Source organism: Mus musculus, chromosome 1, assembly GCF_000001635.26.
Source record: "Mus musculus strain C57BL/6J chromosome 1, GRCm38.p6 C57BL/6J".
NCBI classification, from domain to species: domain Eukaryota; kingdom Metazoa; phylum Chordata; class Mammalia; order Rodentia; family Muridae; genus Mus; species Mus musculus.
In genome coordinates this window covers 118,853,984-118,874,772 of record NC_000067.6, presented here as the reverse complement: position 1 = coordinate 118,874,772, position 20,789 = coordinate 118,853,984, and the positions used below count along the sequence as shown (strand labels likewise).

The window sequence follows — 20,789 nt, the reverse complement described above, 5'->3', positions numbered from 1 at the left end:
ATCACTGCTGTGGTTGCTTTTTGCTCATGAAGAGACAGGCACAAAGAGGGCACACAGTTTTCTTCCAACCACACAGCTCAGAGTAAACTGAACTGAGCTGAAGTGGAACCCAGGTCTTTTGCTATTATGCCTGCTATTCTCACTGGGTGTTCATCATCCATCTATCCATCTATCCATCAAACATTCTTCATCCATCCATCCATCCATCCTTCATCCATCCATCCATCTTCCATTCATTTGACATACTAGAATGCTCAAACCTCTTAGTGGGCATAGGCTTAGAACTTGGCAAGCAGACCTAGTCGATACCTGCTCCTGGGCCTGTCTACCCAGTGGGGAGATAGGAGCATATCACTACTTGTAGTTCCTCCCAAGAGAGCCCAGTCATCTGCTAAACTCAAACTGAGGAAGGCTCCGTCTTCCACGGCAGTGCCTCACGAGATATCTGACCTTGACCTGGGACTGGGGGAGGAAGGACACTTCTTTGGCAAGGGGCTTCTGATGACAGTCTTAGGAGAGGAAGAGAGATAGCTGAGAGGATACAGATGGGAAGGCAGGAGCTGGGGTCAGAGTTGTAGCCACAGGTCACCCCAGAAGCCAGCCCAGGAGATGTGTAAGCTGACAGTCAAAAATGTCTGGTCTAACCTTTCCCATCTTCAGAGGCCCCTAAACCAGGCTAGGGACCATCAACTCATAGTGTTACAACTTATTGCCATGGCAGTGTCTCTTTGGGTCTCAGTAATTCTGTCTGTGAGATGGGACACAGGCTGCTGCCTGACTCTGGCCTCATGGTCCTGTCTCAGCTGCTCAGGTCTGGTCTTTCTACTCTCTCCCTTCCCTGGTTGGAGATCAGGGCCCACCCTGGTGCTCAGGCCGAGTCTGGGTGAGTCAGCACGCTGTTCACTTTCCCAGACAGGCATTGCTGGGTGGGGCTCAGGGGCCTCAACCCTCCCTCCCCCTGCTTTCTTTCCCTCCTCTCACTCCATTAGGAAGGAACATGTCCATTCCTGCCCCAGGGCTGTTCCATGCTACAAAGCCCACGCCCTCCCTTCATGTCCCCATCTGTGAGAGCCTTGCTCATACTCCCAGCCGGCATCACCCTCATAGCTCCCCTCCAGGAAGACATGGCTCCTGTCATTCTAGCTCCCCAGGGACCCATTACCAAGGCTCTGGGCGTGCTAGCTCAGGCCCGGTCTTGGTGCTAGAGTGCACGTGGGATTCTCATCACCTCAACCTCTCCTTTTGTCTCCTGCCAGAACTCCTGTGCTGACATGTGAGAAGGGGGCATGAGTTGGGGTGTCAGGAGGGTGAGCGGGGTGTGCTCCCCTGCTGAGCTCTTCAGTTCTCCTGTTGTTATATGAGAAGGGGGAGCGCTGGCTGAGCACCTACTAAGGACCCAGTACAGTTACTCCACACACTTCTCGTACATCCTTCTGTCTACACCTGTTCATCCATCTACTCTCTCACCAGCCAGCAGGTGAAGGATGCGTGGCTCTACCAGGTCACACACGAGTCCCAACACTGAGACTTAGTCTCAGTCTACCCCATCTGTCTAACTTCAAAGTTCAAACTCCACCTACAATATGTAGGGTGAGCTGGAGACCAACTGAGTGATGCCCCAGAGGGACCACCAGGCCGAGTTTCTGGGGAGGGCACCAGTGAGGATTTGTCGAGGGGAAGTTTGTACCTTAGTGAACTGAAAATATCAGCATGTCCAATTTGACCTCTTGAGAGCAGAGGCTGGCTTTCTTTCATTCTGGCTCTTGGGTAAGGCCCGTGACATTCTTATACATATTTGAGGGAAGGTGTGCATGGGTACATGTTTGAGTGTGTGCAAATGTCTATGCATGTGTGTACACAGACATATGGAGGCCAGAGAATCACTCTTCCTTACTTTTTGAACCTGGAGTCCCCCATTCAGCTAGCCCATGAGCCCTCCTCTCTCTGCCTCTCCACTGCTAGGACTTTAGGTGCACACTGTTATGCCTAGCATTTTTCATGGATGCTGTCAACCTAAACTCCTCCTCATGCCTGCACAGTCAGCGCTGCCCACCAAGATATCCTGTCTTCAGCCCACTTCTCCACTTTCAACTCTATCCCACTTCATCCTTGGCGTCTTTTTCAATTCCCCAACCTCCCACAGCACAGGTGCACATGAGCATACTCTCATACTCCCAGGCTATGATCAAGTAGCTGACATAGCTGGCCCTTCTTGTTGTCTTCTTCCCCTGGTCCAACCCAAAGCTCTTCTGAGCTTGATCCTCTAAGAGTTTAGAAGTGGATAGATAGCATGTGTCTTGATTTGACTCCCAGGGCCAGATCCAGCCCCGTACCCACAATCTAGTACCCTCCCAAATTGAGTTCTAATTTCAGCATTCCCAGAAAAATCTTCAGGGCTACTCATTGCCCCCATGGCTCCAGGGCCCAGATACTACTGTTGTGGGCCCAATCTGCCAACTATCTGGCATGAGGGAAGAGTAAAGACTTGTTCCCCAGGCTTTTGGTCAAATCTGTTATCAGGGAATGGCCAATCACCCCACTGTACCCTGGTAAACCTGTTTGGAGAAGCTGTCATAGCTTCTCTGTGTGCCTTACTCATGGCCACCAGCAGACTGAAAGTCCTCAAGGTCTGTTCTCTAATAGAGTTGAGCAGCCCCAGAGACTGGAACACCATCCAGTGTGCAAGCTCTGGTTCGGCACACTCCCAGTTACCTCCCAGCTGTGGGCATGAGGCAAGAAAGCATTCCCCCACCCCTTCTCTGGACCCTTGGGGCTACTTGTTGTACAGGAGTTGGTAGCAATGCATCTTCCTTGATGACCACCATAACAAGGTGTCCAGGGCCCTGCAGGGAGCTTCTGTGTGTTCCACAGAGCTTGGGGCTGAGAGAAGGAAGGCAGTGCCTGGGCAGAAACCCCTGTTCCCTGTTTCCTTGGTGATGGAGGCAGTCTCTGGGGAAGGGAAGCAGCATGCCTCTTCCCCTACAGGGCATCACCTACTCTCTGAAAACAGCCTCTTCCTCTGTGTGGGACACAGACACCACCCTGAGCACTCTCCTTCCCTTACAGAGTGGCCCTATTTTTGAGTGCATGTCAAAATACCTCAACAATATGTACTCCTGACTCCTGCCCCAGAGTCCAGAGGGATCTGGGTTACATCAGACAGCCTACCTGGGACTGCTGGGTGGTCTCAGCCTGGTGGTAGACATCTTCATGTCATCACTGACTGTCTTGGGGTCCTAGCTAAGCTAGACCACACTGCCAGCTCAATGCCAAGGAGGCCCCATTCCTGGGTTTGGGGCCACTTACAGCCACCAGTTTCTGTATTCTTGTCATTTCTGTCGCTGTGATAAAATACACTGACAAAAGGCACCTTGGAGAAGGGTACAGCAACCAAAAGCAGCTGGTTACATCACAGCTACAGTCAAGAGCACAGAGAGAATAAATTCATGCATGCATGCTTTCTTGCATCTAGCCTGGTCTCTATATTATGTCAAAATACAGCCAGAAATTCTCACTTGAAGAATGGTCCTGCTCACAGTGGGTTAGGTATTTTCACATCAACTAGCAACCAAGGTATGCCCACAGACCAGCCTGGACTAGATGGCCCCTCACTGAGATTTTTCTCCTGAATGATGCTAGCTTGTGTCAAATTAACAATGAAAACTAAGAGTCTTCAAACCCCAGCCTGCTGCCCATCACACACCAACCTTCCCCTGCAGGGCACTCAGCTTCCAAACACTCCATTAGCCTCTCAGGCTCTGCCTGAGTCTCCTCTTCCCAAAAATGCCTGTGTGCAGCAGGAACATGAATGTCCATCCTGTCATAGTCACAGCGAGAGCCACTTGGCCTGACATCCATCAGCCAGCCCTGCTTCTCCTCCCTTGGGACACACAGCAACCTCTTCACAGCAAGGCCACAATCAAGCCTCAAAGTAGTGCAGTTCCCCATGGGTGGATCCCCTCCGTAGCTGGCTTGAGCATGACAGCAGTTCAAAGTGACTTGTGACATCTGCCATAGGCGCTCCTCTGCCCATGAACTTGTAGTCCACTGGGGAAAATGCCTCGGTACACCTTCAGAACTCTCTTCCTGGGCAGCTATGCATGTTCAAAGGTGCCTGGATATGCAATGCTACTGGGCAGAACCGGGTCTCTAAGATACCAACCTAAGACCCTACTGGAATTCTTTGGTAGGGGTGCAAAATACATTTGTGAAGGAGCTTCAGGAAGGGAGTTACCCCGGGGGCCCGGGGGTCCCTCAGTGTCCAGGTTTCAGATACAAGAAGGGATTTGCATGAGATAGAAAATGCAGGAAGGAAGGCATCTCGGGCTGTGGAAAAACCACAAGGGCTGCTTGAGGCTAGATAAGCTCATTGGGCTTGCAAGACCAAGGCTCCAACATCACAGATGGTAAAGAGTGATATAGTTGAAAGCTTCCTTCTGGATCAATGGATTGATATTTGTAAAGCTCAGATGTGAGTCACCTGCCTGTCACACCTTGTGCTATGTTGTGAAGCAGGCTAGTTTTCATGCACAGTTGGACACCGAATCATCACGTCTGATTTTCTCAGTAACCACACTGTCCACTGTAGTAGCCGATCAGAATGGAACCCCACACAGCTTCACCAATCTGGGGCGCTGCTGTGGTGCCTCTCCAGGCTTCACACTCTACTTCTAACTTATACTGTGGCTCATGCATACTTTGGATGAGGGTCATTGTCCTAGTTTCATTTCCTATTGCTGTGATGATACTTCAACAAAAAGCAATAAGGGAGAAGGAGTTGATTTTAACTCATAGATTCCAGGTTACTGTCCATTGTTGTGAAGAAGTCATGACACAAACTTGAAATAGTCCCATCATACCATCACTCCCAGACTCAAAAGCATAGAGAAATAAATGCACATATGCTTACTTGAATGGCTTTTTTTCTTCTCTTGCTCAGCTCAATTTGACCACATTCACACAGTTTAGGACTGCCTAGGGAATGGTGCCACCCAGAGCAGACTTTTTTTTTTCTACACCAATTAAGACAATCAGTCCCCCCAAAGAGTTGCCCATAGGTCAGCCTACTGTAGACAATACCTCATTAAGACTCTCTTCCCAGCTGATTCTAAGTTATACCAAATTGACAATTAAAATGAATCACAGTTGGTGAGGATGGATTTTGGAGTAGGTGTCTCCAAAACCTGGAGGCCCTAGGTCAGGTGGCCAAGGGTTCTAAAAGACTCATTAAATGTTGAGTAGAGTCATAGCCTCCAATGCATATAGATGATTGCAGTCATCCCAAGCAATGAAAACCAAGCCAAGTGCCCACGTGACTGGTGAGGGTATTCAAGACAGGGGACTGTGAATGGAAAGCATCACCACACAGAGAGCTAGAACAATATTCTGTATTTTAGTTCAGCTCACCAGCTTGAACACCATTCTTGGGCAGTTGCAGTAACTCAGTTGGTAAAGTTTTTGCTTTCCAAGGCAGTAAGACTCACCCTCAGAACCCACATAAAAGATCTGAGCATGGTGCCATGGTATGTGCTTACAATCCCAAACCTATGGAGACAGAGACAGGTGGATCACAGGCTCACTAGCTAGCTAGCCTAGCCTCTTTGGGTTCCACGTCGGTGACAGACATGATATTTAAAATAGAATTCAAAAAGCCAACAAGGGAGATGGATCGCATCTGAGAACCAACAGCTGAGATTGACCTTCGGTCTCTAACGTATATGTATGTGTACACATGCTACACCTCACAAAGAAAGATTTATCTTGAATCTTGAACTTTTCCTTCAGCTGCTTCCGAATCCTAGTGGTCTGACTGAAGCCGAACATCTACCCTTTTCTTCAGCTTTTCACTCAGTCTGATAGCAATGAGCTCTTAGGACCTTATTCCTGGATTTAGTGTGGCCAACGTCCTATGTACTGTCCATGTTCTGGTATTCATGCATGTGCCCATGCATTAACCTGTATAGGCACACGGGAGCAGGGCTGCAACCCAAACATGTGGTCAGCTGAGCTCAGGCCCAGCAAACCTGAAGGAGGTATCCAGAGTTTCAATACAAGGATTCTTGTGATACAGGTTCACTACGCAGCCTTCTTTCTGTGGGTGTGAACAAATAATGGAGGCCAGAGCACAGCTTCTAAGTGTCACTCCTCAGGTGCCGTCCAGTTTTTGTTGTCTCTATTGTCCTTGAACTTTGCCAAGCAGCTAGACTAGCTAGCCAGTGTGCTCTGCCTGTCTCTTTCTCCATCTCAATGTGGCTGGAGTTACACGCCCATAGCAACCTCTCCCTGTTCTTACCGTCACCTCCGGGGGTGGAACTCAGATCCTCGGGCTTCCGAGGCAGACACTTTACCCACTAAGCCATCTCTCAAACCCCTTGGAGCTTCCAGTCTGGGTCCACTGACTGATTCTTTCAAGGTCTGACTCTAAGCTAGAGCTGACAAGGAGTTTGGCATAGAAAATTAAAATGGCAAGCTTCTGAATGAAGTCTGTGGGTGCCTGCACACGTCAATGGCTACTCGTGGTTTGGGGTTCTTAGTGAGGTATTTGTGCCCCGTGGGTCTTCTCTCTGAGAATGTCACCTTTTGCCTCCACAGGCCTCCCACCCTAAGTGGCAGCCCTGTCATCTCAGATATCTCCTTGATACGACTTTCTCCACACCCTGCTGGCCCTGGAGAGTCACCCTTCAGCGCCCACCACCCCTACGTGAACCCCCATATGGAGCACTACCTCCGGTCTGTGCACAGCAGCCCCACACTCTCAATGATCTCTGCCGCCAGGGGCCTCAGCCCTGCTGATGGTAAGTAGTGCTGGAGCAGAGGCAGCGGGGACATTGGGGGTGGTGCTAGGGGTGACTCAGTCCTCACAGCCACTTTCATCATCTTCCAATTACACGTCAAATTAAATTTTCATCAATAGATATATCTGTTGGTTAGGTCAAAGCCCTCATGATCCAGTCAGTTCCCCAGAGCACCACCTCTGTACATTGCATCGGGGACCCAAGCTTTTAACACATGAGCCACTGAGAGATGTTTCATATCCAGACCATAGCAGCCACATCATAGGGACAGACTGCTGCTTGCAACACGCCAAAGGCTGCGGAAGCCAGTGTTAAGTAAGAGATTGTGTGGGAATATCTCCTTGAAGTCAGCATCAAAAGGGAGGCAGAGCAGAGCTGGCTGCTGCCTGAGTCTGTTTTCTGTCCCTGTGATGGTCAACACAGATGGCCTCTCAAGTCCCAGGAATCCCCTGGAGGTGGAGTTACAGGCAGCTGGCACCCCATCCCCCAGAGATAGACCAATAACTTTGAGTAGGCTCAGATGCTTGAGAAAGAGTGGACCAGCCCACTGGAGCAGGTTGATTTGAACCAGAAGTGAGTAGAATCACATAACATAGTTACTTTCTCAGATCTAAATTTTTCCTAGGGGCTGAAGAGACAGGTCAGTTGGTAGGTATAAAATCAGTCCTCCAGAACCCAGGATTTTTAAAAAGAAAGTAATCAATAAACAGGGCCCAGTGGCAAGCAGTCGGAATCCCAGCATTGAGGAGGCAGGGCCTGAGGTTCACTTGTCAGCCAGTCTGGTGGAATCAGTGAGGTCCCTGTTCAAGGAGAGGCCCTGTCTCAAAGACAGTGGGGAGCAACTGAAGAAGGCACCCAGGGTTGATCTCTGGTCTCCACGTGAGCATAGGAGGTGACGGATGGGCTAGGAGGTCAAGCGTTGAGACCCCAGACCAAAGATAAATTATTTTTCCTTCCTTAAACAGTAATTTTTTTACAAGATTCTATTTATATATTTTCATTTTATGTGGGTGTGCATGCATATTTACATAGGTTCCCCTAGAAGCCAGAAACAAGTATTGGACCCACTGGAGCTGGAGTTAGGGGTGGTAGGGAGCCACCCAGCATGGGAGCTGGGAAGTGAACACGGGCTCTCTACAGTAGTGGTATGTGCTCTTAGCTGCTGAGCCACCCCTTGGACAGTAGATTCTGATGGCTCCTTTCTCTTGCCTCCTGTGACAGTGGCCCACGAACATCTGAAAGAGAGGGGACTCTTTAGCCTCGCAGCCCCAGGCACCAACCCTTCAGACTATTACCACCAGATGACCCTCATGGCAAGCCACCCCACCCCTTATGGGGACCTTCTAATGCAGAGCGGGGGTGCTGCTAGCGCACCCCATCTCCATGACTACCTCAACCCTGTGGATGGTGAGTACCAGAGGGTGCAACATGGGGTGAGGGGCAGGGATGATGTGAATGAGGGTGACTGACTGCCGGTCATAGAAAACAGGTCTGCCCTCCCTTTGGAGGTGAGAGACACAAACAGAAGTCTGCACTTCGTCCCAGTACTGTCTATACTACCAGACATGGGGACTGAGCCCAAGTACTAGGATGGGTGGCCAAGAGACCTGTGGTCATCACAAAGGATGGGATGCACTCACTTAACTTTTGGGAAGGATCTATAGTGGGAGGTACAGACACCACCCACCACTGGGGGTTGGTAAGCTAAGAGGGAATGGGGTAAGCAAAATAGGGATGGAGACGCATACTAGGGTAGCGGGATGCAGTTTTGAGACATAGAGAGTCAAGGTATCCCTCACTAAGGTGTGGTGGATGCTATTCCTGCACAGAACTGAAGGGCCAACCCACCAACTGGCTTGGTGAAGAGCAGTCCCAGCAGAGGACCTGCAGGTGCAAAGGACCTGTGTTCCTACTGGGAGCCCAGTATGATCTGAGCTTGAGAGACCAGTGTGATCAGCAGTAATCAGGTGAAAGACAGGAGTCCTAACTGGGGTCAGTGTTCCAGGCCGGGCTGTGCCAACAAGTTGGGACTTGACTAAGGCTTTGCACGTTGCTGGAGTGAGATGAGGCTGTGGAACCATTTTGGGGAGGATGTGCAGAGAAGGAAAGAGCTCTGATGTTCCATTTGAAAGTATCTTGTTCATGCTGGTCTGAGAACCCAGTCGGAGCGGCGAGCAGCAGTAGACCCCATTGGTGAGCTGTAGATTAATCCAGTTAAGGGGGATGCCTGGGTAGAGATGTATGACACGTTCCCAGCACAGGTGTGGTGTGCACGAAAGGAGGAGGCCATTACTTAGTGTGCTCTTGGCTATGACCAAGTATCTAACCTCTCACTGGCCCCCGTAAACAAATCCTGATGAAAGCAGCTTAGGCAGGCTTGTTGGGTGTGGCTCACACTTTAAGGAGATCCTGTCCATCATCGTGGAGATGATGGCCGGAGTGTGTGACATCCATAGTCACGAAGCAGAGACAGGCCATGCTCTCCTTTGTATTCAGTCTGGGACCCCAGCACATAGAATAGCCCACGTTCAGGGTGGGTCTTTTCACCTCAGTCAGCACATTCTAGAAAATCCTCCACACATGTGTCTCCTAGATAATGATCTCTCCAAGTTAACAATTGTTATAAACCATCATAAAGAGTCAAGGGCAAAGCCAGGATCGAGGGTCCAAGTGATAGGGTGGGCTTCACTGATCAAGGCGGTGCATGTGCTAGACTGCTTTGCAGAATAGGAGGTTGGGAGTCTTGGATCGAGGAGGTCCTAAGTGCCCATCAGATGCCAAGCCCTATCTTCTCACTAGAATCCATGCTGCTTTCACGGGGTGTCTTAGCCCCCTGACTATGAGATCCTGGGTCAGCATACAACCCCTGTCATGAGAAGGAAACTGAAGCTCGGTGCTGTTGCCCGCCCCCCTCCAACTAGATTCCACTCTACCTGGCAACCCTAGAGCTGTCCAAGGATGCCTGGTATGTGGGCTGAGTAGAGGCGTGGGGAACCACCACCAAACTCTAGGCTGGTGCCGCCTCCTGGCTGCTGTCTTCTAGTCCTGCCGGGAGCAGCATCTTCATGCCACAGTGGTGGGAGGAGACAGACCTGCAGAGAGGCCATCTGGTCCTGCAGGGTAGCAGGTTGGAAACGGGCTGTGGCAGCTGTTAAGAGGCCGCCGAGGGTGCAAGATTCAGGGTGGGCCCATATCATCCAGGCTTCGTCTCACATCATAGGCCCCATTCCTGGGTTTCCTGCCACAACCGCCACTGCAGCTCCCCTCAGGGGCCTTGCTCCAGTTGAGCTATCTCTCCACAGAGGCAGAACCAAGAGTGCTCCTTCTCCAGGAACTCTGTCTAGATGCTTCCTGCCTCCTCTGGTTGCTCCTGCCTCTCTGAGTTTTAAAGAACCACCCCACCACAAACGCAAGGTCAAGTTGCTCTGCTCATCCCTGCCATTCCCTGATAGGAGGCTTCTGAGTGACAAAGCAGTGTCCCCAACACTCAGCTGAGTGTCTCTCCCTCCCTAGGAGGATGCTGGGTCCAGGATTCGGCACAGCATGGTATTAAGTCCCATCCTTGCCTCTGACACAGTGAGATGAGGGACTAGGGAGGGTGCATCCTGGACACGGTGTTTCCCAGCGTCGTAAACCCAGTCACAACTACACAGCAGGAGAGGAATAACGAGATCCAGAGCAGAGTCACGCCCACATGCCAGCTTCTGCCATTCTGGGAAGCCCTCCTCCAAGGCTCAGAACCAGATGGTGGACATCACTGGCAAGTAGACAGACTTGTTGATGCCATGGCTAGGGGACCAAGTTGAGCAGGTGGCCCACACATCAGGAGAAGCAGAACTGGGCAGACAGGAGTTATCCTGTGACAGCCATCCTGAGTGCCTGACTGGGTATGCATCTCCATGCAGTGCCATGCATGTGACAGAGAGAGGAATGACAGTGAGCATTTCTCCTATGGCTGGAGTTAGGACGAGCAAACAAGTCCCCAGGCCTCTAGGCGGGGTTCCAAACCTTACTCTAGCAAGGCCATACCATCCATTGCCAGTACCTGAGCTCTACCCTCCAGAAGGCGGCTAGGCTGCTGGGTCTGGATCCGGCAGAGAGCAGCAGGGCAGGATGCAAAGGGGGCCAGTATGAAAACTAGTGAGGGGACACCAGAGAGGACAGTGAGTGGGACACAGGGAATGTGAAGCTGACTGAAGGAGAATGTAGTAAAGGTAGAATGAAGGTAAATGTTGTCTACTTAATGTATAGACTGGGTGCTCAATTAGTGCTGGTGTGACCTCTCACTGCCAGTATCCGTCTCAGATCCGCCCTGATCACTGGGGATCCATATCTTAGTTGTATCACCTCATGCTTCCTCCCAGGCCATGGACCACTCTGGGCATCATGTCCTCTTCGTGTTCCCATCCATTGTCCCTGGGCATGCTGTGTGTGGCTTGTCCCCTCTCTCCCTCGCACTGTTGTTACCAGTATGGCAGCAATAACAAACCAGGCTCAGCAGCCCATCCTCAGTGGGCCAGTTAAATGGAGCAGAAGTAGTGAAAAGTGTGTGTGTGTGTGGGGGGGGGGGGGGGTGCCTATTCATTGTGGCCACACAGGAAAGAGGAACAGAGAGCTTTATGTTTACGTTTACATGGAGAGCAAGAGGCACACATGGCTAAGCAGGCCTGATCAAGGTGTGGTCTAGCCATCAAATGCTCCCTGCAAAGTGGTCTGGCAAGTTATCACAACTGTGGGAAATCTCTTTGGAAGACAAGCTCCCCCTCCCCCTCCAGCAGCACCAGGTTTCATCCCTGTCCTTCTCCCAGCATGAGTCTACTGGGGGAAGTTCCATTTCATTTATTTATTTATTTATTTATTTATTTATTTATTTATTTATTTATTTATTTATTTATTTATAGTCCGTCGTCAGTTAACCAATGGGATGGACACAGGTGTTTCTGTAGAATGTCTTCTTCTCGGCAGCCTCATTGCTGGCTCCCAGAGCAGATCCCCTGATGCTTCCTGCTCTGCCTGTCTGCTGCTCTGCCATGCCTGAGGGCTTGAGGGCTGTGCAGCACCAAAGGCATCATGGACATCAAGGCCTGGGCACCTGAGGCACCATGGGAATTCCAGGCACCCAATTCTAGCCGACCGGGATTTCTTTCACCTAAGACAGTCAGTTCTGCTGCTACAGCAGGTGGCTCACAGCCTGTAAGACCTGATGTGTCAGGAGTGGCCAACACAGAAGACCAGGGAGAGAAAGGTGCAGCACAAAACAGAAACCACTGGAATGGACAAGGGAGCTGCTGGCAGCTACGAGTGGCCTAGAAGGGACTGGGGACAGCTCCGTTCCCCAGAACATTCAACATTGACTGCACCTGTCTAAGAAACAGGAAGGCCCCGGGCAAGAGGAGTCCATGGGTCGGTGGATAACTTAACACAGCCACCTCCTCTCTCCACTTCTATATTCAGATCAGCAGATTCCCACACACCTGAGCAGCACTGGGATGGCAGGCAGTGACGGGGGACGGCTGGGGGCTGGTTTTATAAACCCAAGAAACCCATACCAATCCATAGCAGTCTTCTATTTCTCCTGTTGGTGCTTCTCAGCAGAACTTTTCCAGGCAGACTCGCTGTTCGGTTTCTCTCTCAGGTTGGAACCTAGAGTCTCTCACACGCTATGTGTGATTACTTAACCACTGAGCTAGGCCCAGACTTTTCTTTCTTTTTTCTTAAATTCTACATTTTATTTATTTATTGTGCTTGTGTAAGCTGCATGCCACAGTGCTCGTATGGGAATTGGTTTTCTCCTTACACCATGTGGGACTGGGGAATGGAACTCAGGTCATCACACTTGGCAGCACCACCATCACCACCATCACCACCATCACCACCATCACCACCATCACCACCATCACCACCATCAGCCATCTCAGATCTAGCCCAGCTCTTTTCAAACCAGTGGAAGGCAGAGCTTCAGACTTGGCTTCAGATTTTTTTTTGTATTAAATTTTCCATTTATTGTTCATCATATCATTGTCTTTCTTGTATTTTTGTCTAGTAGCTGTGCCAGTTTTCCTAATAGAACTATTATTGGACATGTGGTTTCTTACTGTTTTTCAAAGGCTTACTATTTTTTGGCCTCAGATTTTTAAAAGTATTTGGGGGCATTTCCACCCAATTTAGGTACCTGTGCAGATACCCCATCTGCTGTGTTTCTGCAAAAGATGCTAAATGCTAAATAAGGCTGGGCCCTGCCCAATCTGCCTCCAGGGCATTGCCCCTTCCTCCTTCTGCACTTACGTTGAGCACGTGAGCCAGGGAAGCCCCTGCCAACTGCTGCATTTTCTGCAGCCCACTCCCATAGGATGATTCAGTCCCCTCATGGAAAACTTAGATTTTTTTTTTTTTTACCACGTTCCCTTTTGCTCAATACTCTGACAGAAGAAATGGTGCACACTCATTCACTACCTGCTTGCTCAGCATGCGTCCCAGTTAGGCTTCACTGTTGCTGTGATAAAGCGCTGATCAAAACCAACTTGTTGGAGACGGGATTTATTTCACGTTACAATGTCCAGGGGACAGTCCATCACTGAAGGAAGCCAGGGTTGGAGCCAAGGCAGGATCCTGGTGGCAAGAACTGAAGCAGAGGCCACGGGGACACTGCAGGCTGACTTGCTCCCCATGGCTTACTCAGTTGGCTTTTTTGTACAACCCAGGACCACCTGCCAAGGGTTGCCACCACCCACAGTGATCCAGGCCTTCCCCCGCATCAACCATCAATCAAGAAAATGCTGCCACAGACTTGCCTACAGCCAAGCTGGTGAAGACAATCGCACAATTGAGGTGTCTTCTTCCCACATCTTCCCAGATGAGTCTAGTTTGTGTCAAGTTCACAACACAAACACACACACACACACACACACACACACACACACACACACACACACAAGTAAACATTCCAAGCCAATTCTAGGCACTAAGCAAGAGGCTGAACACCACATCAAGTTCTCAGTCTGTCTGGCCAGGCACCAGGCATCTTTTTGGTAAGCACCCCGATGCAGGTCCTGACCTGACCTCTGACTGCCTTCTTTCTCAGCACCTACCTTCATGTCTTGAGACAGGGACACCCAGCAGAGATGAGAATGTTTCAAAGTCTTTGTGTGTCCAATAGAGGCACAGAGGTAGGATCTTTCAAATGGGAGGTGGCCTGAGCAGAAGGCTGGTGGGCAAGGCCCTCGTATCCTTCTCCAACTCAATGACATCGTTTTACGTGAGTCAAGGACCCAGTGCACAATAGTGCATGTAGTATTCATAACTGGCTTCACTTTGAGGATTAAAAGAATACTTCTTAAAAGGTGTCTAAGGGTTTTACTACCGTTGAAGAGACACCATGACCAAGGCAACTCTTTTTTTTTTTTTTTTTTTTTTTTTGGTTTTTTGGTTTTTTGGGACAGGGTTTCTCTGTGTAGCCCTGGCTGTCCTAGAACTCACTTTGAAGACCAGGCTGGCTTCGAACTCAGAAATCTGCCTGCCTCTGCCTCTGCCTCCCAAGTGTTGGGATTAAAGGCATGCGCCACCACGCTCAGACGACCAAGGCAGCTCTTATAAGGACATTTAATTGGGGCTGGCTTACAGGTTCAGAGTATACTCCATTAACCTCAATGTGGGAGTGTTCAGGCAGGCATGGTATAGGAGGAGTTGAGAGTTCTACCTCCTCATCTGAAGGCTGCTAGGAGAAGACCACTTCCAGGCAGCTAGGACGAGGGTCTCAAAGCCTATGCCCACAGTGTCACACCTATTCCAACAAGGCCACACCTCCTAATAGTACCACTCCCTGGGCCACGCACATAAAAACCATCACAAAATGGAACTTTTTTAAAGATAGGGACTCATGTAATTAAGGCTAGACTTGAACTTACTATGTAGCTGAGGATGACCTTGGATTTCTGATCCTTCTGACTCTACTTCTCAAGTGCTAAAATTATAGGCCTGCACCGTTATGGAGACTTATGTGTTGCTGGGTTTGGAGGCCAGGGCTTCATACATGATAGACTCTACCAAGTGGCTATATCCCCATCCCTAGAACTTTCCTTTTTCTTCCCAAAGGGGCAAACTTAACCGTAACAGAAGGGGATGTCTCTGAGAACCACAAGAATATCTCGTGAACTTTGTGTACACCCCACATGTGGGACACATTAGATGGGTCAGAAAGACAGCAAGGCCTCTGACAGGTCCATACACCAATGCCACCATCCACCCTGGTCCAAAAGGAGGCTGACCTGAGGCTCTGATACAGGCTCACCTCTCCCTCCATGTCCTTTCTTCTTCTCTTGACTGATTTTTCATCAGGAAGACCAGAAGCTGAGCCATGAAAAAGAAAACAGAACCAGTCAGAAACCCAAGGTCATCCACTCCTCTGCTGGTGGCTCTGTGGAGAGCGAGGAGTTCACTGCTCGTCACCAGTCCCTAGCAAGGGACATTCTCGAGCTAGGCTGTTGACGCTGGCAGTGTAACTGCAGGGCCCAAGCACAGCCTACCCCCACCCCCCATCCCTCCTGAGAAGATTGAAATGTCCTGATTGAAGTACTGTCTGCTCACAGCCCTATAACTCCTCCCAGCTGTGTGTTTTATTGTCATATTGACACTAATGTGCCTCGGATGTCACCTCCATCCTGATGCTCATTCTTTATGCAGGGCGGGGAGGCTCAGAAACCGATGGCATTGATCTCACAGGGGAGAGGCAGACATTGCTGGGGTCTCAGGGGACTGCTTCAGGCAGGAATCCAGGCCCAGCCTGGCACAGAGGGGAGACTGAGGCTGAGGAGAACAACCGTGGGTCCCACAGACTGCTGAGCACAGGCTGGGAATGAGCTGGGGAAGAGAGGCCCTTTGGTGAATTTGAGTTGACCAGGATACGATTCTACTTACTCAGTTGGGGAACTCAAAGCCCAGGCCTTGGCTTTCTCTGCCCTCGGGACATGACTGAAAAATGGGGCCACTAGCCTCTAAGTCCCCAGCTCCGTGGCCTCGCCATGGAGGCTCCGTGGAGTTTAGATGGGTAAAATACTTGGGCTGAATTCCTCAGAACACATCTTGAGAGTGAGTGTAGAAAAGACCTGGGCCAACTGCAGTGGATTATACCTGTAATCTCAGCACTGGGAAGGTGTTAAGTGGAAGAGTCAGGAGTTCAAGGCCACCCTTCGCTATACCACGTCCTGTCTCAAAAAAGTAAAAGAAAAAACAGTGGGGTGAGATGAGGAAGATTTGGCCAGTTCCTAAAGGGCTTGACCTGGAAAGCATGAGGATAGGAGTTCAAATCCCCAGAATCCACGTGGAAAGCAGCAGGGTGGCCCGCACCTGTCATCCCAGTGGTGGAAGGATGGAAGGCAGATACACCAGGATCCCTGTAAGCTTGGAGGCTAGCCAGCCTAGCTGAATCAGTGTGCCCAGGCCAGAGAGGCCTGGGAGGACGGAGGGGAAGGGTGGGGGGAGGGGAGGGGAGGGGAGGGGAGGGGAGGGGAGGGGAGGGGAGGAGAAAGAGAACTAATAGATGAGACAGAGTCAGAGATATGTAGGAGGAACAGGCCACATCAGGCATCCTCTGAGGGACGATAGGCAAGTGGCTGGTCACTCGCTGGCCAGTGTTAGGACAGGCAGCAACCACAGATGGATGGCGGCTGTGAATGCTCGAGTCCCCAAACATAAATCACAGGAAAAGCACAGGAAATGAGTGCCAGGCTTTTCTTCCTATTTAGTGATTTATCAAGGGAAGAGGCGCGTTAATAAACACATTTCCCTCGAGGGCCAGGAATAACGGAGATGAATACTACTGTCAGTTTGAGCCTGCTTCCTCTTGTTAGGGGCACCCGAGAGGGTGGGAGTCAGAATGTTAGCAGCAGAATCTCTTTCTGAAAAATATATGACGATGGGCTGTGGTGATAGCTCACTCAAGAAAGTGCTTGCCTTGCAAGCCTGGGGCCCTGGGTTCCCTAGGATCGCTGGGGAAAAAATGGTGTGCTAGGGCACCCACTGAGGAGGTGGAGACTCGTGAATCCCCAAGACTCAGCGGCCACCCAGCCTAGCTTCCTTGGTGAGTTCTATCTGAGTAAGAGACCCTGTCTAAACAAGAAGGTGGACGGTTCCTGAGGAACGGCACCTGAGAATGTCTTCTGGCCTCTACGTGGGCATGCATGCACACAAACAGACACATAAACACACATACCCAAAGAAAATATGTATACGGAAGGCATGGATAAGTCATACTTTAGTGGATGCTAGAGTCTTCGTGTCCCCCTCATTTCATAACACGGAGTCTGTAGGAGGACCCCATGAGATAAGGATTATCTAGACATGAAATTGAGGTGTCAGAGAGCGCCCAGATGGAGGCCTGTTGGGCAAAGTGCTGTAGGTCACTATTCTAGGATCAGTCATCTTTTCTAGACTTTGGGCCTTTCCTTTTCCCTAAACTTCAGGTCCACTCTGCCCATCCGTATCCCTCAAAGAAGCCCTGGGAATTAGACAGCTCACACAGACATGTGGACAAGGTCATAGGCACCACCCTCAGAACTCTGTATGACTTCACAGCAAGTGTGCACAATACGGCATGTTGCCTAGATTGGAGGGAAGCTGGGGATGTCTGTATGATGTCCTGCTCAGCATTTGGGCAGGACCAGGACTTCTTACAGGCAGCATCTGCAGCCAACACATAATATATGAAGGCCCGGAGGTTCCAGAGGGAGGCCAGAAAGTCAGGGCAACCATTGCTCCTTGTAGATTTCTAGAAGGCAAAGACACATCTCAGCATTCACCTTAATTTGCTACGGTTCAGGCCACTCGTCATCTAACTTTACACCTTATGGCAGCCCTGAAGGGTGCTGCTACCATAAGACCCCTGCTGTAAAGTGTGAGCTGAGGCAGTGAAGAAGCAATAGGGACTACAGTCATCTAGTGATGTCAGACCACTTCTAGGACACTTTGTCTAAAGGAGAGATCCAGAATTCCTGGGAGGGTGGGGGGTGATGATGATGGGGAAAAGAACAGTGTGTGTGTGTGTGTGTGTGTGTGTGTGTGTGTGTGTGTGTGTGTGTGTGAATTAGGGTTTTCTAGAGTCACAGAACTTATGGGATGTCTCTATATTGAGAGATTGAGGGAATTTATTGTGATGACTTACAGTCTGTAGTCCAACTAACCCAGCAATGGGCAGCTGTGGTTGGGAAGTTCAAGGATCTCGTAGTGGCTCAGGCCTATGAGGCTAATTGTTTGAGCTGGTCTTCTGTAGAAGTAGGTTCCAACAGATGTGCTGGCAAGTAAGTGCAAGCAGTCGAAGAGTGAATCTTCCTTCTTCCAATGACCTTACCTTCCAGCAGAAGGTGTGGCCCAAATTAAAAGTGTATTTCACCATGCCTGGATTTGGGATTTGCTTTGTCCCAGGCTGACCTTGAACGCAGAGATCTCCTTGCCTTAGTCTCCTGGGATTAAAGGGCGTGTACTACCTTGCCTGGGCCTAAACTCTCTATGGCCACTGTGCCTTGAGATCTCCATGCCAAGATCCAGGTCAGAAACCTGTGTCCTCCAGCCTCAAGATCTGGATCACAGGTGAGCCCTCCAATTCTGGATTGTAGTTCATTCCAGATATAGTCAAGTTGACAACCATGAATAGCCATTATAGTACATATGTGCGTGTGCCTACATGCAGGGCTATATGCATGCATATCCATGAGGTGTACACATTTAAGACAACACATTTCCACCATTCAGTAGCCCAGAACTTAGGGTCTCCAAGCGTGAGCACATCTGTGTGTCACATGGCCTCTCCCTGCTGCTCCTCTTTTGCCTCCCTGGTCTCTCATGGTAGACTTCTCAGTAGGGTCTGCGGAGCAGCCAGTCTACAATGTGGAATAGGAGGGCTCACCTGTGATCCAGATCTTGAGGCTGGGAGACACAAGTTTCTGATCTGGATCTTGCCATGGAGATCTCAAGGCACAGTGGCCATGGAGAGTTTAGGCCCAGGCAAGGTAGTACACACCTTTAATCCCAGGAGACTAAGAAGTCTCAGCCAGGAGCCCAGCATCACACAAAGCTCTGCTTAGTAAGTTTCTATCAGGGGGTTCAGATGTGAACCCCCCTGGGGGGGTGTTTCTGGTGTGACCACCGTTGCAACAAAGCTCATGGTCCTGTGACTTGTAACCCTGTTCAGTCTGCTCCTCGTGAGATTCTCTTCAATTATGGAAAGGGCCCATCACCACCACCACCACCACCACCACCACGCCATGGCATGGAGAAATCATGAATATTCATGATGTGTAGAGGGTGGAGAATCTGTGATACTAACAAGCCTTCCGTTGGCTGTCTCCCAGCATCACGATTCTCTAGTCCACGTGTGACCCCACGACTGAGCCGCAAGCGGGCTCTGTCCATCTCCCCGCTCTCAGATGCCAGCCTCGACCTACAACGCATGATTCGGACCTCTCCCAACTCGCTGGTAGCTTACATCAACAACTCCAGGAGCAGCTCAGCAGCCAGTGGCTCTTATGGACATCTGTCTGCTGGTGCCCTCAGGTGAGCCCCAATAGTAAGCAGTGGGCTGAGAACGGGGAGCCGGGTCTGGGGCCATGTTGCAGGGTGGAACTTTACACTGGAGAATACAGAACTTAATACTAGTGTCTCAACATGCTAGCAACTGTATTGGTAGTTCAAAAGCAATAATGAGGGTGGGGATGTGGCTCTTTGGTACAGTCCTTGACTGGGATGCACAGAGTTCTGTGATCCATTCCCAGCATTGTATAAAATCAGGCATGGTGACAAATTCCAGTCATCATAGCACCTAGTGAGTCTGAGGACAGCCTGGGATACATGAGAGTCGTTCTGTAAAGAACAACAACAAAGCCATCGTGACACAGGGAGTTCACACTCACACCAACACCAGAGTACATCCTTATGTAGTAAGTCTGCCACCAGGGGCTCCGTCATGATGTCAGAGGTAACCAAGGTCAAAAGTGGCCTCCTTGGAAGCTGGGGAGACAATGTGGTAGGTAGAAACACTAGGCATGTGAGTAGAAAGACCTGAGTTTGAATCCTCAGAACTCCTGTCAATGGCCAGGCATAGCACAAGTATCCAGAGCCCAGCACTTCTTTGGGCAGAAGGAGGTGGAGACAGGAGAGTCCTGCAAGCTCAAGGTTGCATTCAAGGAGCTAGGTATGATCAGCAAGGCTAAGGACATCCGTTTGCAAGGCATGTTTACCATCTTGAACCTCAGAATACAGTCCTCTCTGCCAAGGATATTGGCTTGGCAGTGAACCCACTCCTTCCCCTATCCTCTCCTGTTCTCCATTGCAGCCCAGCCTTCACTTTTCCCCACCCCATCAATCCTGTGGCCTACCAGCAGATCCTGAGCCAGCAGCGGGGCCTGGGCTCAGCCTTTGGACACACACCACCCCTGATCCAGCCTTCACCCACCTTCTTGGCCCAGCAGCCCATGACTCTCACCTCCATCAGCACCATGCCTACCCAACTCAGCAGCAGTAGCAGCAACTGTCTAAATGATGCCAACCAGGTAGGTGGGTGCAGGAAACTGGGGTGGGTCCTCACTGCTCACCCCGTCCCCAAGGGCGGTTCATGCTAGGAACTGGTAGAGATCTCTGCACTTTAGCCTGACTGGTTGGTTGCTTTTAGGACAGAGATCACATGATGGCAAGGGCCTTAAACTGGGCCAGAAGCCCTGGCCTGGGCCCATGGTAAGCTCCTAGTCACTCAGTTCTGTCTTCTGTCCAAATAACTAAAAGGGATGGAGAAACCCTCTCATGCAGGGGTGCTGCATGGAGACACACTACATACATCATGGGAAACAAGGTGCCTTCCCTTTCCCCTACCCCTCACCCCACATCCCCCACCCCCCACTCCTGTCTTGGCTGGCCCTGGTTGGAGGACCAATCTAAGAGACTCAGTTTTTGATGTTTCAAACTACAGAAGGGAGGAAATGCTAGGGAGATAATAAGTCAGTGGCTGACGAG

At 50.4% G+C, this 20,789-nt stretch overlaps 1 protein-coding gene across 4 annotated transcripts in view; it reads left to right on the top strand.

Annotated features, from left to right (window-relative positions):
• Gli2 (GLI-Kruppel family member GLI2) overlaps positions 1-20,789 on the top strand; it is a 220,345-nt gene that overhangs the window by 179,633 nt on the left and 19,923 nt on the right. For all 4 annotated transcript variants that reach the window (NM_001081125.1, XM_030248278.1, XM_006529141.4 and 1 more), the window contains 4 exons: positions 6,592-6,794; positions 8,016-8,201; positions 19,136-19,337; positions 20,116-20,332. In NM_001081125.1, the coding sequence (NP_001074594.1) occupies positions 6,592-6,794; positions 8,016-8,201; positions 19,136-19,337; positions 20,116-20,332 (808 nt within the window). The remainder of the gene's footprint in view (positions 1-6,591; positions 6,795-8,015; positions 8,202-19,135; positions 19,338-20,115; positions 20,333-20,789) is intronic.